At 44.2% G+C, this 15349-nt stretch overlaps 1 protein-coding gene across 4 annotated transcripts in view; it reads left to right on the top strand.

Annotated features, from left to right (window-relative positions):
• Positions 1-5163, top strand: part of ATP7A (ATPase copper transporting alpha) — a 61947-nt gene extending 56784 nt beyond the window's left edge. For all 4 annotated transcript variants that reach the window (XM_005291799.5, XM_042851048.2, XM_065556606.1 and 1 more), the window contains 2 exons: positions 279-381; positions 1392-5163. In XM_005291799.5, the coding sequence (XP_005291856.2) occupies positions 279-381; positions 1392-1668 (380 nt within the window). In that variant the 3' untranslated portion in view covers positions 1669-5163. The remainder of the gene's footprint in view (positions 1-278; positions 382-1391) is intronic.
• The last annotated feature ends 10186 nt before the right edge of the window (positions 5164-15349 follow it).

Raw genomic sequence — 15349 nt, forward strand, 5'->3', positions numbered from 1 at the left:
TTCAGTTGTATTTTAACCCATGCTAGATAACCCATTTTAGCTAATACAGCTGTAAATTCTAGTATAGAAATGACAAAATTATTATTCCTACCTGTATTTCTGTTTTGCATACACTAGAACTTACAGACATGTTTGTTAATGTGTTAAAATGCAACTAAAACTTCATGTATAGACATCCATAGGGACACTTGGTTGTATACAGTGCATTAAAGGTACTGTATAAGGAATATTCTGTTCTTATGTGGTTTATCTGGAATCAGCGCTGGTTTCTTTCCTAGGTGTTTTTCTGCCAGTTGGTATCGTTTTGCAGCCGTGGATGGGCTCTGCTGCAATGGCTGCCTCTTCTGTTTCCGTTGTGTGTTCTTCTCTGTTGCTAAAGCTGTAAGTGAAAAATTCTGTATTTATTTTGATTTGCAGTCACAGATCTCTTAGTTTAGAGGCAGAGGGGTCTAGTGAACTGGGCACAGGATGAAGAGTTAGAGGCTCCTAAACTCTAATCCTAGCTCTGGAATTCAGGCAAGTCCATCTTTAGTAGTGGCTGTCTTCAGGCCGATCACTTTCTCAACACACTTCCTTCTTGATTTCTTTTTTATCCATTTTGCTTCATCGGAGTAGCCAGTCAATCCAAAATATGTCAGGCAGTTTTGTTAAACATGTGAGTTTGAACTGCAACCCGGCCAGGTGCACATAATGGGAACTATAAAACTCAGTAGTGCACTAGTATGTAATAACTCTTTGTCACTGAAAATCTGTGGGAGGTTTTGTTGCCAGATCACGCTGGCTTTTTTACAGATTTTGTGGCTATGATGCAACACAGTTGGGAACACCACACCTACTGGCATTGAGGACTTAACAGTATGAAGTATTGCAATAAACAATGCTGTGTTAAATGCCATGGCTTGTTTTATTTCTTACCCCTCAGCCAACTTCAATGGAGAGCTGTGGTAGATGTGATACCATGTAGTGTGGGAACCAGTGAGTGCAGGTGTCAAAGGGCCATGGGTAGAAAAGGCGATGATTTCCTAATTATAGCAGAACACTTCTATAATGCCTCTTCCGTTAACAAAACCTGTAGATGCATTCTACCAGGAGGTACCTGGGAATTTCAACACCAGTCAAGCAGTTAAATAGAAGTGGTATGAATCTGCTTTGCTCTCCCTTCCCCTTCTGTGTACTGTTTTAAAATAAAGCTCTCATTTGGTATTAGAATCAACCAAAAGATGAGAAATTAGAAGTTTTTAATACTGCACTATGTATTCAAATTATGAATGGCAGTGGGTATTAACTGTACTGATTTGTACATGAGCATCTACAGTAGTTTCTTTCCACATTGAGTTGTTTCTATTCACAGTTACTGCCAACTAATTTATACTGGATTTTTTTTCCCTTAGCTACAAGAAACCAAATTATGAGAAATATGAGCTCCGTGCCCGTGGCTATATGAGACAGAAGAGCCGTTCAGAAATCTGTGTCCATGTTGGAATTGATGATACTGGGACAGCTTCTCCCAAACTCAGCCTAATGGATCAAATCATCAGTTATAGTAGAGCCTCACTAAATTCCCTGTTCTCAGATAAACGCTCCCTCAACAGTATAGTTCTCAGTGAACCAGATAAGCACTCACTTCTAGTGGGAGATTTCAGAGAGGAAGAAGACACAGCATTATGAAAAGCTCTTGAAAAGATACAGTTGGCTAGAATTCTGTATGCACTGATAAGTTCTGGAGGTCTGACTTGTTTTAAGGATTTTCCTCTTATCTTCTCTAGGTTTTAATTGCCCAATTGTACAGGAAAGAAAATATTTTTTTCATGTTTTAAACACTGAAGCTGGTCCATTTATTTGCAGTGACCTTCCAGTATTTTTTACCAGACACGGCAAAGAAAGAAAGGGCAGTGGCAACTGGAGTCTGCAAGTGAAGCTGGATAATGTCACTAAGAAGCTATTAATGTCACACTATTTTTCTAGAAAATGCTGAAATATAATTAATAAAACACACAGGGGAACCAGAAATGGAGTAGAGGACTGACCAACAGGCAATTGGGGACAGTTTCTTGATGTGTAGCGTGGTTAATATGTTTGCTGTATCAAAGATGTTGATGACCACAGCTGTAAACACTGAAAGTGCTCTTCATTTGCAAATGGATGTGCCTTATTGCATAACATTTGGGATTACTCTCATTTATAACCTATTCCATACAAGAAATTGTCCTGCAAAATCTTAGATTTTTTTTTTTTTTTTAAACCAAATCCTTGCCATCTCTTCTCCCTTGATCTGGATCCTGGTCATATGTAGAGAGAGAATTGCGGGAGCTTGGGTTTATTTCCCCCCATCTTCTCCCTGTTTAACTTCTTTCCTTTCTCTGTACATCTGTGTCCCAATACACTCCTGCAACTGAGATTGTCTGCTAGAAAGCACATTAAGTACACACACAATGGGTTGGTCTTGCCTCTCTGAGCCTCTGCTAGCTCAGAAAACATACCACCTGAGATTTCTCTCATGCTCATCTGAGGAAGTAATAGAGTATGCTACTACCTGAATTATTGGGGTTTTTAAAAAGTCTGTTAGCATTCAGCCCTGCCAATTCCCTTTAAATGAACTGCAGTGATTCATATTGATGTTACAAGGTCCACCATTGTAATCTTTACAATTACGCCTTCCCATTTAGGTAATGTTACCACACAGTGTTTGCTCTATTTACTACCTACTGAGATAATGTCAATTGCTTTAAAGATGTTAATAGTGTACCAGAGATGGTCCTGAACCAAAACCCTGGTTCCCAACCACCTCAATTTGGGAATATCCAGATCCAGATTTTGTGAATTGGGCCCACCTTCACTTGTTACAATACTGAATTCTCAAAATTAGATTTTTGATTGCTAATCATAAATCTTAAAAATGAAATTTCTCACTGAGAAAGCAACTAGGTGTTTATCACCCATTTACCTCTCTGGAATATTGACTAATCTGCAAATTTTATTCTTTAAATCCTTCGCTAAGAGAGCTATTTAACAGTTTACTAGGTAAATAATTATGAGGAACTATACCATGAAGTCTAATCCATGATGTGAGCATTTAATTCTCAGTTGTGTTTTTCAGAGAGGTCAGCACATTTATCAGAGAATAGACACAGAGAACAGTAAATGTTAGTGTTTTAGTTTTTAAGTTGTGAATCACAGATAATGCACACATAATGTATGTAAAATGTCAAAAGCAAATGTTTGATATATTGTATAATTTTCACTACTGAAGTGTCTCTCACTTCATAAGGGAAAATATCAAAATCTGAAAACAGGAAGTTTTGTGCAGCAGAATATGTTGTCCCTAAGGTGCGTTCAGAGAGTATTTTACACATATCATAATGCTGAGTGCAATATATAACTTTTTTGTTGTTTCCATATTAAAGAGAAAATTAGGAGTAGGAAAAAAACAAATTTCCATTCAGGAATTTGGTTTCATGAGATCACAAACTGATAAGATTTTAAGAAATATTTCAATCTAGATTATAGCTATATTTGTCCTTTCTCGTGCCAGGAAACTTTAATTTATGCTATAGTAAAGACATTCTATTGTCTGGTGTTCTCAATATTGAACAACACAGCTATTTTTGATTAGTGGATGAATTGTTATATAGAAACCAATATAATACTGCCATGCAGCATTTATTGCTTTAAGATCACATAAGTTGCTTCCATGATTCCAGTTTTGTTTTTCACCTACCCTCATTTTCAGAGGCTCTTTCTGGCAAGACTCAGCAGGTCCAATGGGGAGTATTCTGCATGATTTGTTTTCTCAAGGAAGAACTTTCACATGTCAGCAGCCTCTTTCTTTATACAAGAGAACTTGGTTTTGAATTATGCTAGTAATTGGTCATCTTCTGTTTGATCCTGCAACGAATATGATTGGGCCCTGTCCTACTCAAAAATGGGAATTTTGCCACTGACTTATGTGGGAGCAGGAACAGGTTCATAATCCTATGCTTATGACATCTGTTGCATGGAAAAAAATATCAAAATTAAGACTTTTACTTCAGGAATCAAGAATGGTCACTTAGGACAAATCCTGGTTTTAAACTCTTGGTTGGTAGTTAGCAAACATACGGTAATGAGAACAATTTATTACTCAATGTTTAAGATGAATAGATGTGGTTAAATCTGCAAGTTTTCCTTGTATGAAAGTCCCTCTTTAATGCTTTCTATATCATTAAAACCAGTATTTGATCCAATTACTGCACATGCACAGTGGTATCCAATACTAAGAAGCCTCTTATTTTAATCAGGTGACTGTAAATTTGTTTTTGCACTTGAATGAATATACATTGCATTGACATACTCAGTATTGTACATCTGGTCCAGAAAATCTGAGTCAGCCTTTTTGAAAACAGTTTTTTTTCCCGGTAAACGTCTGTGTGGGAATTTGCTGAAATTTTAGAATGTTTATGTTGATGCCTTGTGAATAAAATATTTCATGCTATGCTTGAAGTTGAAAAACCAAAATGTTTTCCAGTTTGAATGTACAGTGGAGGTGAAATAGCATAAAAGGTAAAATATGTGCACACATGTACATGTGCTAATTTTTTCTGTAAATACACTTTGCTCCTGTCTATGGACATCTTGAAATCATGTGATTATGTGTCATCAAAACCATTTTAAGATATTCAGTTACAAATGAAACTATGCATCAAACTAGTTTATTTATTATTATTATTTCCTGTACTGTCATTAGATAGTAAGACCTCTGGTTTACTTAAAAAAACAAAACAAAGCCCTGAAAATAATCAGTCTGAAATTTTACTCTGGATTTACCAGTAAACTTTTACAAATGATACAGGCATGCCTCTTATTACATGTAATCAATTTCATACCAAAAGGAGCTGTAAGACCAACCAAGTCAGAACAGAAGCAGGGCAATGTTTAATTACATGAGCCGATAATAATATTTTGTTTTCTGGCCAAGAAACCAGAAGTTCCAACCAAATATTTTTAACTTTAGAGAAATCTTTTTTATTAAGTTTGGTATCAGAAAAGGAATGGTGAACAATTCTGTGAAATACTAATTTTAGTACTGTTATGTCTCTTTAAATGTACACCTATATGTATGTAATATTACATTTCTAATTCTGTCAAGACTGTGCCTTCAACTTTATAATTATAATGTTGTCAAAATGTAATGTCCAATGCCTGGTTTTTAAAGTGCTTTCTAGAATTCCATTTTGAATACTCCTATTGTGAAGTTGGAAAAATATCGTTGCCAGCTGCACTTGACTAATCCCTGTATTGTTGTGCTTTACTATAAAGCTTAAAATATATGGCCTTTAGAAAGGATTCTTCATTCACTTAAGTAGGGTTGCTTTGTAGCATATTTAGATATTCCACATGTAGTGGGTCGGCATTATGGAACCATCTGTCTGGCACTACATGCTGTTTCAACTTTGCTCCCTCTTTCCAGTTTCAAAGGTGACCCTCTTATTTGGGAATGTGATTTACTGTGAATCGGGATTTTTTTTATTTTTGTCAGCTCTGCCATTGGTCTGCTACCCTATATGATCTTTGGCAAGTAATTTCAACTTTCTGCCTCAGTTGGTCCAGCTATAAAATGGGCTGGGATGCTGTGGGCATGGTCCATTAATGTTGGTTCTGCACACTTTGAGATTCTCGGGTAAAAGGTATCTCATAGTATTATTGCAGACTGGAACCTTTCATTTATGTGGTCACCCCATATCCAAAATAAACTGCTAACTAGCATAAAGTTGTACTTGAAGCATCCTAAACAGAGAAGAAATCTAACCTGAGGGCCCCTGTGTGAGGTCATGGCACTTCGTTCTGACCAGGGTGTAAGTCTAAGTCCTAGATCTCTGCAGGTACTGTGCATGGCCAGAATGATTGCTGCAATAATTCAAGGGACACAGAATGAAAGATGCAAGGACACAAAAATGACAGGCAATGTGGTGGAGGCTTACCATTGAGTTCACTGGCTAATCTGCTGACTTCCACAGTATAATCTCCCAAACACAACATTTAAAATAAAAACAATAGAACTGCCTCTAACATTTTGCTACCTGCAAAATACACCTCTCCACCTGAGGCTTCTTTCTGTTCCCCTTCCTGTGATTGCTTTTCCAGCATCATGTACACTTTATCCCTGCCTCTATGAATGTATAAGTAAAGGCATTGTTGGCTGTGAAATATTTCTGTCTTTTGTGAAAAAGTCAGTTGCTTGATAAGTCCTCTCTGTCACCCTCAGGCTCTGATCCTGCAAGGATCTAAATAGGTGCTTAACTTCTGCATGGCAAGGTGTCCCATTGATTTTATTGGGACTGCTTACAGGGTGGAAAGTTAAGTGTGTGTGTAAGGCTATGTCTACTCTGCACTTTTGTCGGTAAACTTTTGTTTTACCCACAAAAAGTGCCAGTGTCGACAGCACTTTGTCAACGGGAGAGCTACTGCCCCTCATTGAGGGTGGTTTTATTTTCATAGACTATCTGGGTTGGAAGGGACCTCAGGAGGTCATCTAGTCCAACCCCCTGCTCAAAGCAGGACCAATCCCCAGACATAGTTACCATATTTCCACAATCAAAAAAGAGGATACTGGGCGGGGGGGTGAGCCCTGCTCTAGCCTAGCCCCGCCCCTGCCCTGCCCCCATCCACTCCCTCCCACTTCTCACCCCCTGACTGCCCCCCTCAGAACCCCCAACCTGCTCCTTGTCCCCTGACTGCCCCTTCCTGGGACCCCTGCCCCCCAGAACCCCACCCCCTACCTAAGCATCCCTGTTCCTTGTCCCCTAACTGCCCCCTCCTGAGATCCCCCTATCCTAACTGCCCCCTAGGACCCTACCCCTTACCTGTTCCCTGACTGCCCAAAACCTTATCCGCACCCCCAGACAGACCCTCCCCAAACTCCCGACCCATCCAACCCTGCTCCCTGTCTCGACTGCCCCCTCCAGAACCTCCCTGCCCCTTTCTCCAACCCCCTGGCCCCCTTACCATGCCGCTCAGAGTGCTGCGGAGCGGCGCGCTGGGCAGCAGGGGAGGAGCTCCAGACTGCTGGAGGCCCGATGCGAACGGCCGGCCAGTGATCTGTGAATGCAGGGAGGGGGAGGGGGAGAGAGGAGAGGAGTGATTTCAAGCTACAGGGGAGAGGAGGGGCTCTGGCTGCCAGAGCCCTGTGTGAGTGGCAGGATCCGGCCGGCTGCCCTGTCAGCCGCGCGCGCTCTGCATGGGGGGGAAGTCCGGACTTATACAAATTCCCCCCAATGCTATTTTTAACTCAAAAAAGCCAGACATGTCTGGGAGAATCCGGACGAATGGTAACCCTACCCAGGCAGATTTTTGCCCCAGATCCCTAAGTGGCCCCCCTCAAGGATTGAACTCTCAACCCTGGGGCAAGCCAATGCTCAAACCACTGAGCTATCACTCCCCTAAGCTCTCTTCTACCGACAAAGGATGACTACACTGCATACCTTACAGGGGCATGGCTGTAAGTAAGGTGTACGGTGTAGACATAGCCTAAGTCTTTGCAGGTTTGGGTCATTATCTTTCCTTTAAAAAAAATATTAGCACAGGACTCTTGCAAACAGGTCTGCAGGTGCAGATCCCCATTGAAATTAATGGGGTGCCACGCACATAAGTCTGTGAATTTTAGTCCAGGGATGAGACCTACATTTCTAGCCATTGTGGTGGTGAGGCTTGTCTACACACAAACTGAAACCAAACTAGCAACATTGGTTTTAATTCACACCTTTAGCTATTTTGGTGCAAGTCTGTGTGTGGACACACCTATTTCAGATTGACTGTCCTATTTTGTTGAGGTCTATTTTTTTACCAATTTAAATTAACATGGAACATTCTTATTCCAAAAGAAATGTCCACATAGATTTGCACCAAATTATCTAAAGGTGGGGACTAAAACCAATTTCTAGTTAGGGTGTGTGTGTGTGTGTGTACACAAATCCTAATCTTTCAAACATGAACTAAGGAGTAAACCCCTGGATGCCTAGTGGTTTGGAGTAACCTAGGAAGATTAATTTGGTCAAAGAGGTGTGTTCATCTCTTTATCTTCATTTGAAACACTGAAAGACAGAATAGATAAGATTACATGGCAGTAGGATCTAAAGAGAAGATGTACCTATAACCACTGTGGATTGCTGTTTACAGAAGATGGGCAAGAGAAAAAGCGAGAACTCTTTGCCTTTAACAAGAATGCTGGGAGCTGCCTGAAGACCACCAGAAGAGAACTGCCTAGTCTGTCTTTTTACTTTTATGTCTGTTTTGACTGAGTGTCTCCCCCTCCATAATGGAGTTCATCCTCACAACTAGAGTTGGGCAAATGACTCTTTACATTTGCTTGCATTTGTGAAAAATCAGAAAATAAATCCTGTTCTTCCCATAAACCAAAAATTCTAAAAAAAAATTCACCAAATCAAAAAAGTTGTCAAATTTAATTGCAAACAAGCCATTTTGTTTAACCTGACAAGAACTGTTTCATTTAGTTTCTTCACACTTTTTTATCATAAAAGCAAAGACACTCTAGAAATGTAGGGTTGGAAGGGATCTCAAGAGGTCATCTAGTCCAGCCCCCTGCACTAAGGCATGACCAAGTAAATGTAGATCATCCCTGACAGTGTTTGTTCTTAAAAATCTCCAGTGATGGGGGATTCCACAACCTTCCTTGGAAGCCTTATACTTCTTTCATATGGCTTGGGTAGGTAGCAACAGCTACAAATTTATATCTAAGTTTGATAGCCAGCACATTGCTGCAGCAGTGAGCTGGTGAATGTCCTTCAGGCCCCCGGCCAAAGGTTGAAGGGGACATTCAGATATGATGTGCTCTATTGTTTGTGCTTGGTGACCACAGTTGCATACAGGTGTTTGCCTCATTTTCCATTTAAAGAGGGTTTGTCCACATCTCCCATGAGACGTCCTGAGGCGATTCAATCTGCACCAGTCTTTCCAGCATAAATTAAAACCCGGTGGTTCCTCAACCGGATCAATGACGATTTGTTTATTTTGAGCGGTCAAAGTGCTTCATGTGACTCTCCATTGAGCCTCAGCATCAAAGTTGGGTGTAAGGATCTTGATACAGTTCCATAGAGCGTTGTGGGATTTTAATCTCTTCCTTGATGGGTTCTGCAGATCATGGTGCAGATCTGGTGGGATCCTCGTATTTGCATTGATATGAATAAGAGAGTGAGATGTCTGAGCAGCTCTTCTAATCTGTGGAGGCTGGATGTGCGATAGGACCAGGAGCCAGTCAACTGGAGTAGATTTGAGCGTCCCTGACACTATGCGCATAGCATTATTGAGTTGCGTGTCAAGGAGCTTAGTGTGACTTCTATGAGACCACACTGGTGCATAATATTCAGCTGCAGACTATACCAAGGCAATTGTTTTCATAAGGTCTGTGGACTGGAGCCCCATGATGTTCCGGCCAATTTTCTGATGAGCACGACACAAGATCTGACCTTATCTTGGGTGGTCTCAAGGTGTTGTTGAAAGGTCAAACTCCAATGTAATGCCAAGATACTTTGGATTAGCTTCTTGGCTGATGCTCTCGTCGTAGAACTGCACATCAAGTTTGGTATTAGCCATTTTATAGTTCAGATGGAAAGCAATTATCATAGGGTTTTTTGTTTTGGATTAGGCCTAAATTTCCAGCACTGGAAATAATCAGCCATAGTGCTAAGGTCTCTGGGTTAGGGTGCAGCTGATGGTATGGAGGCTTGTATACTGAACTGCTAGGGCAATATCATCCGCATACATGAATTTCCTTGACTCCATCACTCGTATATAGCCTTATGGTCAGGTTAGATAATAGGAGAAATGTTCTAATTCTCCCTTGTTGCAGATTAATCCCATTCTTGTCCTACCTTCAGTGGACATGGAGAACAATTGATCACAGTCCTCTTTGTAACAGCCCTTAACATATTTGAAGACTATCAGGTTCTCTCCCCCTACCCCCGCTATCATTTTTTCTGAAGGCTAAACATGCCCAGTTTTTTTTAATCTTTCCTCCTAGATCAGGTTTTCTAAACCTTTTATCATTTTTGTTGTACTCCTCTGGACTCTTCAATTTGTTCACATCTTTCTTGAATTGTGGCACCCACAATTTGGACGCTACGGCAGCTAGTGTCTCACCAGAGCCAAGTAAAGTGGGATAATTATCTCCCTTGTCTTACACATGACACTCCTGTTAATACACCCCAGAATTATATTAACCTTTTTTTACAACTGCATTACATTGTTGACTTTTATTCAATCTTTGATCCTGTAACGGGGCAGTTACCCCGCTCCTGAGAGAAAAGGCTAGGCTGATTGGGGAAGCAGCCACAGCTGGTCCTATGAAAAGGCTGTGAGCCAGGAGCTAAGTCAGTCTCTCTCTAGCGATGCAGAGAGAAGGACCTAGCTGCCTGAGTGGGAGCAAGGTACCAGAGGTATAGAAGTGCTGGGGAAAGGCGAGTTGGGGAGCTCTAGCCTGGCAACTCCCCAGGCTGCAGGCCTTGTTCAAAGCCTAAAGAGAGGTACTGGGCTGCAGGGAAAGGGAGCAGCTCCAAACCCTCCTTCCCCCGTGCGATAAGTGGTTTACAGACTGTAGTTTGCCCCAGTGAGTGGGGGCTAGATGACGACCGGTAGTAGCCACTGAGGCAAGGTGGGGATAGAGGGTTGGGGGTTCCCCTGGGAGGGGAGATCCAGACTGTGGGTTACTGCTGAGGGCAGAACCCAGAGGAAAAGGAACACTGGGGTCCGGGAGAGACATGGGGGCCCTAAGGCAGGCGAGACACCCAACAATAGGAGGTGCTCTGTACGCTGGAGAGCTAATTCCCAGGATAACCAGCAGGAGGAGCTGCATCAGTGAGTCTCGCTTCACTACAGATTCGCTATAAACCCCATAGCTAGTTACTCTGTTTTGTATTTTTGCATTTGATTTTTTTTCTTCCTTAGTACCTTGCACATGTCTTTATTGAATTTCATTTTGTTGATACCATGCCAATTCTTCAGTTTGTTAAGGTAATTTTGAATTTTAATCCTGTCCTTTGAAAGTGCTAGTATGCAGTGTGCACTCCTTCTTGACCTCTAAACAAGTTATATACATTCTTGATGTATAATGCATTAACTCTTCCCTTTTTTCCTTCCCTATCCTCCTTGAACAAGCTATGCTTCTCTATACCGATATTCAGGGCTGCCCAGAGGATTCAAGGTGCCTGGGGCAAGGCAATTTTGGGGGCCCCTTCCATTTAAAAAAAAAAAAAGTTGCAATACTATAGAATACTATATTCTTGTGAGGACCCCTGCAGGGCCCAGGGCAAATTGCCCCACTTCCCCCCCCCCCGGGCGGCCCTGCCGATATTCCAATCATGAGATTTATCTCATCAAATATGTGATACCAATTGTCATAATTCAGTTTATGTACAAATACTACCAGCTGTTCCTGTTTATTCCCCATATTCCTTGCATTTGTGTATAGACATCTAAGATGTTGAGCAGATTTCCCCCACTGTTATCCTGCTTGTTCCTATGACCCTACTGAATTTTTTCATTTCCCTGACAACCGCCACCCCCCAACATCTATCTCTGTGTTATGGTCACCTTTTTTACTACCTGTGTGTGGGCTTTTGTCATCTTCCCCCTTTGAAGCTAGTTTAAAGTCCTCCTCACTCAGTTGCCAAGTAGGTGATTGAAGATGCTCATCCCTTTCTTGGTCAGGTGGACTCTGTCTCTTCCCAGCAGTCAGTTTTCTCAGAACAGAATCCTACTATCAAGGAAGCCAAAGCACTCCTGTCTACACCAACTGCGCAGCCATGCATTCATCTTTAGGCTGCATGTGTCCCCTGTCTGGGCCCTTATTCTCAACCGGGAGGATGGAGCAATATTGCTCAGAACTGGAAGCCATGGGTGTGGAGTCGGACGCACGGGTCTGGAGATGAAACGCATGGCGGCATGTAACTGTGTATCCACCAGTGGGTGCGTGGGGATGTCACAAGGAGTCCAGGCCTAGCAGTGCATAGACTGGGCCGCCATGGGGTGCACTTCAAGCCCCATTTTTCCAAAGCTGCTGCTTCCAGCTTCTTACAAAGTGGGTGAGCTAATATCTCTGATAGGACCAACAGCTCTGGTGATGACCACAAGCTGCCCACTCCACTTTCCCTGAGCTGGACAAGTGCTCTGTGGTGCTGGTCCAATGTGGGTTATTACCTCACTCACATTGTCTCTCCCCAGCCTGGACCCAACAGGTTGTAACAGCCAGTGCCAGGTTTACAATGGCTCCATGGAGCTGGGCCCATGATCAGAAGGGTCCCCAGCCTGCTCCGGGAGGATGGATAGGGAAAAAAACCTGTGCACCCACTCCTTCACTTTTGCTCCCAGAACCCTGCACTTACTACTGATGTGCTCAGTATTATACTTGGAAGTATTATTAGTGGATGATTTGGATGTGGATGATTACCATGGAGTAGTAGTCAGAGAGATGGATGAGCCTTTGCAAGCTTTCCATAAGGTACGGAAACACTTATAAAATACCCTTATCATACAGAATTGAGCTCTGGATATAAATGTTGCACTAAGGAAATCTACTGTGGTTTATGATCATATTGTAAGGAGTCAGATCTCTCCTTGGGAGGGTCTAGGTATAGGGTGAGTGTGGTTGGAAAATGTGTGTGTGCACGATTCAACTGGGTACTGACAGCCTTGAATGTTACTGTATATTTTTCCTTGTGATGTTTCATAGACAGGGCCGGCTGTGGCTGTGTGTGTCATCAGCCCCCACGTGGTAAAAGAAGTCAGCATCCACCATCAGTGTTCCCTGCTGATTCATCTTAGTTTCTACCCGAGGACTGAAAGAACATGATTTTTACAATGCTTAGAATCCTAAAAATAAATGAACACTAGGTGCTCCAGAAACTGCTGTCTAACACATAGGACAAAACTCGTAATCAGTGGATCAGTGTGTGCATATTTGGACAGGGCTTTGAACATGTAGTATATTTAGACAATACAATACTTAGAAATGTGACATGAATGGAAGGCAACATTATCTCAGAGTATATATGTTTTCAACTCTACCTACAGTGCTGTGGACATATTAATGTGTAATACACTAGGACTTGTTCTGCACATGAACACCTCTACTAAAGACCTGTAGAAGAGCTCCATGAAGCTTGAAATCTTGCCTCTTTCACTAACAGAAGTTAGTCTAGTAAAAGATAGGGTGAGTCAAGGTAGTCTATCTAAAGGCATTTATTATGCATTAATACTTTTACACAGGCTGTGACAGCGGTAAAAAGAAGTGGCAGAATTAGTTCTATTAAGTTCTCACACACACACAGCATGGAACATCAAACAGCCTAGAACTAAATGTTTCAGACTGGGGTCTGTGTGCCTGGGATCTCTCTGGTGAAAGAACAGGGTCTTTACACACTCATCACCCTGAGCAGAACACCCTACCTCCACCTGTCACCGGTGTTTAGTGTGTTTTTATTTAGCGTGTGCATAGGCATCCAGCCAAGCAATAGCATCTTCAGTGGTGTGATGCAGTTCTTCTAGGCCACCGCTGAACCTAGACAGCAGGCATTCATTGACAATGTACGTCATCGTCTGTGTAGCACCATAGCTGTTCAAAGGGCTGTAATGAAGGCCCCAGCGATACTAGTTGGCTGCACAGAGACCTTGCCCGGTCCGGAACCTGTTCAACAGGGACCATTGGTGATGGGGCAGGTCAAAACCAGATGGACAAATTGTGGGGTTGGTCCCAAGGGACTGGTTGGGGATTATAAAACATATCCATTCTTCTCCCCAGAGTGTTTCTGCCCTAACATCCTGGTGATGGATGAGACCATAATGGGCAACGTGACGGCAAATGTCCAGCTGGTGGTTTTAAAAGGTCATTGTGCAGCAACAGGCTTGAGTTGGCACATACTTTCTCCAGTAACCTGCCACTAGCTCAGAACAGGAAGCCATGGGTGTGGAGTCGGACGCACGGGGCCAGAGATGAAACGCATGGCGGCATGTAACTGTGTATCCACCAGTGGGTGCGTGGGGATGTCACAAGGAGTCCAGGCCTAGCAGTGCATAGACTGGGCCACCATGGGATGCACTTCAAGCCCCATTTTCCCAAAGCTGCTGCTTCCAGCTTCTTACAAAGTGGGTGAGCTAATATCTCTGATAGGACCAACGGCTCTGGTGATGACCACAAGCTGCCCACTCCACTTTCCCTGAGCTGGACAAGTGCTCTGTGGTGCTGGTCCAATGCGGGTTATTACCTCACTCACATTGTCTCTCCCCAGCCAGGGCCCAACAGGTTGTAACAGCCAGTGCCAGGTTTACAGTGGCTCCATGGAGCTGGGCCCATGATCAGAAGGGTCCCCAGCCTGCTCCGCTTGCACTGTGTCCCGAGACCCTGCTGGCTCCCTTTGCCCACCACTTGCTCCTTTCAGCCTGCCTGCCTGCTAGTTGAGGGCTCTTCTCCACTCCCTGCTCCTCTCAGCCCCCGGGCCGGACCCCAGTGCACCTCTGGTCAGGGCAATCTTTGCTTCCCACCACCAGTGGGGCCCCACCTGTCTTCCTGGAGCTGAGCTGTCCGGGACTGGTGCAGAAGCCTGGCCAGTCTTAGCCTGCTGTGTGTGTAGGGGACAGTGTGGAGGGCTTGGCCTGGCCACTCCCGACAAGTGCATCTTGAGGGACGCTGGCCGGGACAGGCCTTGGTGGAGCTGTGGGAAGGGGTGGTGTTGTGCAGGGTGCTGTGCATTTGTGGGTGGGTTGGGGGGAGGGTGGGGCTGGATATGGTGGGTCTGGGGGGCCTCTGGCTATAGGGAGTTGGGGGGGTGTTGGGTGGAGGAGTTGGACTGTGTGGTGTGGCATGGGCTTGCCCCCAAGGGGAAGGGGCATGCTGGCAGCACAGGGCCAGGTGGGCCTCTGTGTGTCTGGCAACTGCCGGTTTGTAAATGGGCTGGGTGGAGCGGAGCCCCCGCTCCCATACCATGCCCCATTGCCTCTGGCTGGCCGCTGGCTCCGGGGACTGACCTCCCAGCGCCATGCTCCATTGCCTCCAGGGGGGCCCACAAAAGGTGAATCCGGCCCTGGTAACAGCCCTGCCTGCTCCTGCCCTAGGCCAGACCGGCTACTCTCCCAGCCCATTCCTGCAGCGCTTAAACACAGCCCCCCGCGAGCCCCTCAGGCTCGCACGGGGGGGGGGGCCTACAGCCCGCATCCCCGGGAGCCGGGTCCCGCGCCCCGCCCCTCAGACACCCATGTCCCCGCCCCCGGTGAGCCAGGGCTCCGTGCGGGACGTGATCGCCCAACCCAGGCAGGCCCAGCCTCCCGGGGAGGCGGGCGCTTCTCCGCGATTGACGGGCGGCCCGGC

The sequence above is a fragment of the Chrysemys picta genome, chromosome 9, assembly GCF_011386835.1.
Source record: "Chrysemys picta bellii isolate R12L10 chromosome 9, ASM1138683v2, whole genome shotgun sequence".
Lineage (NCBI taxonomy): Eukaryota > Metazoa > Chordata > Testudines > Emydidae > Chrysemys > Chrysemys picta.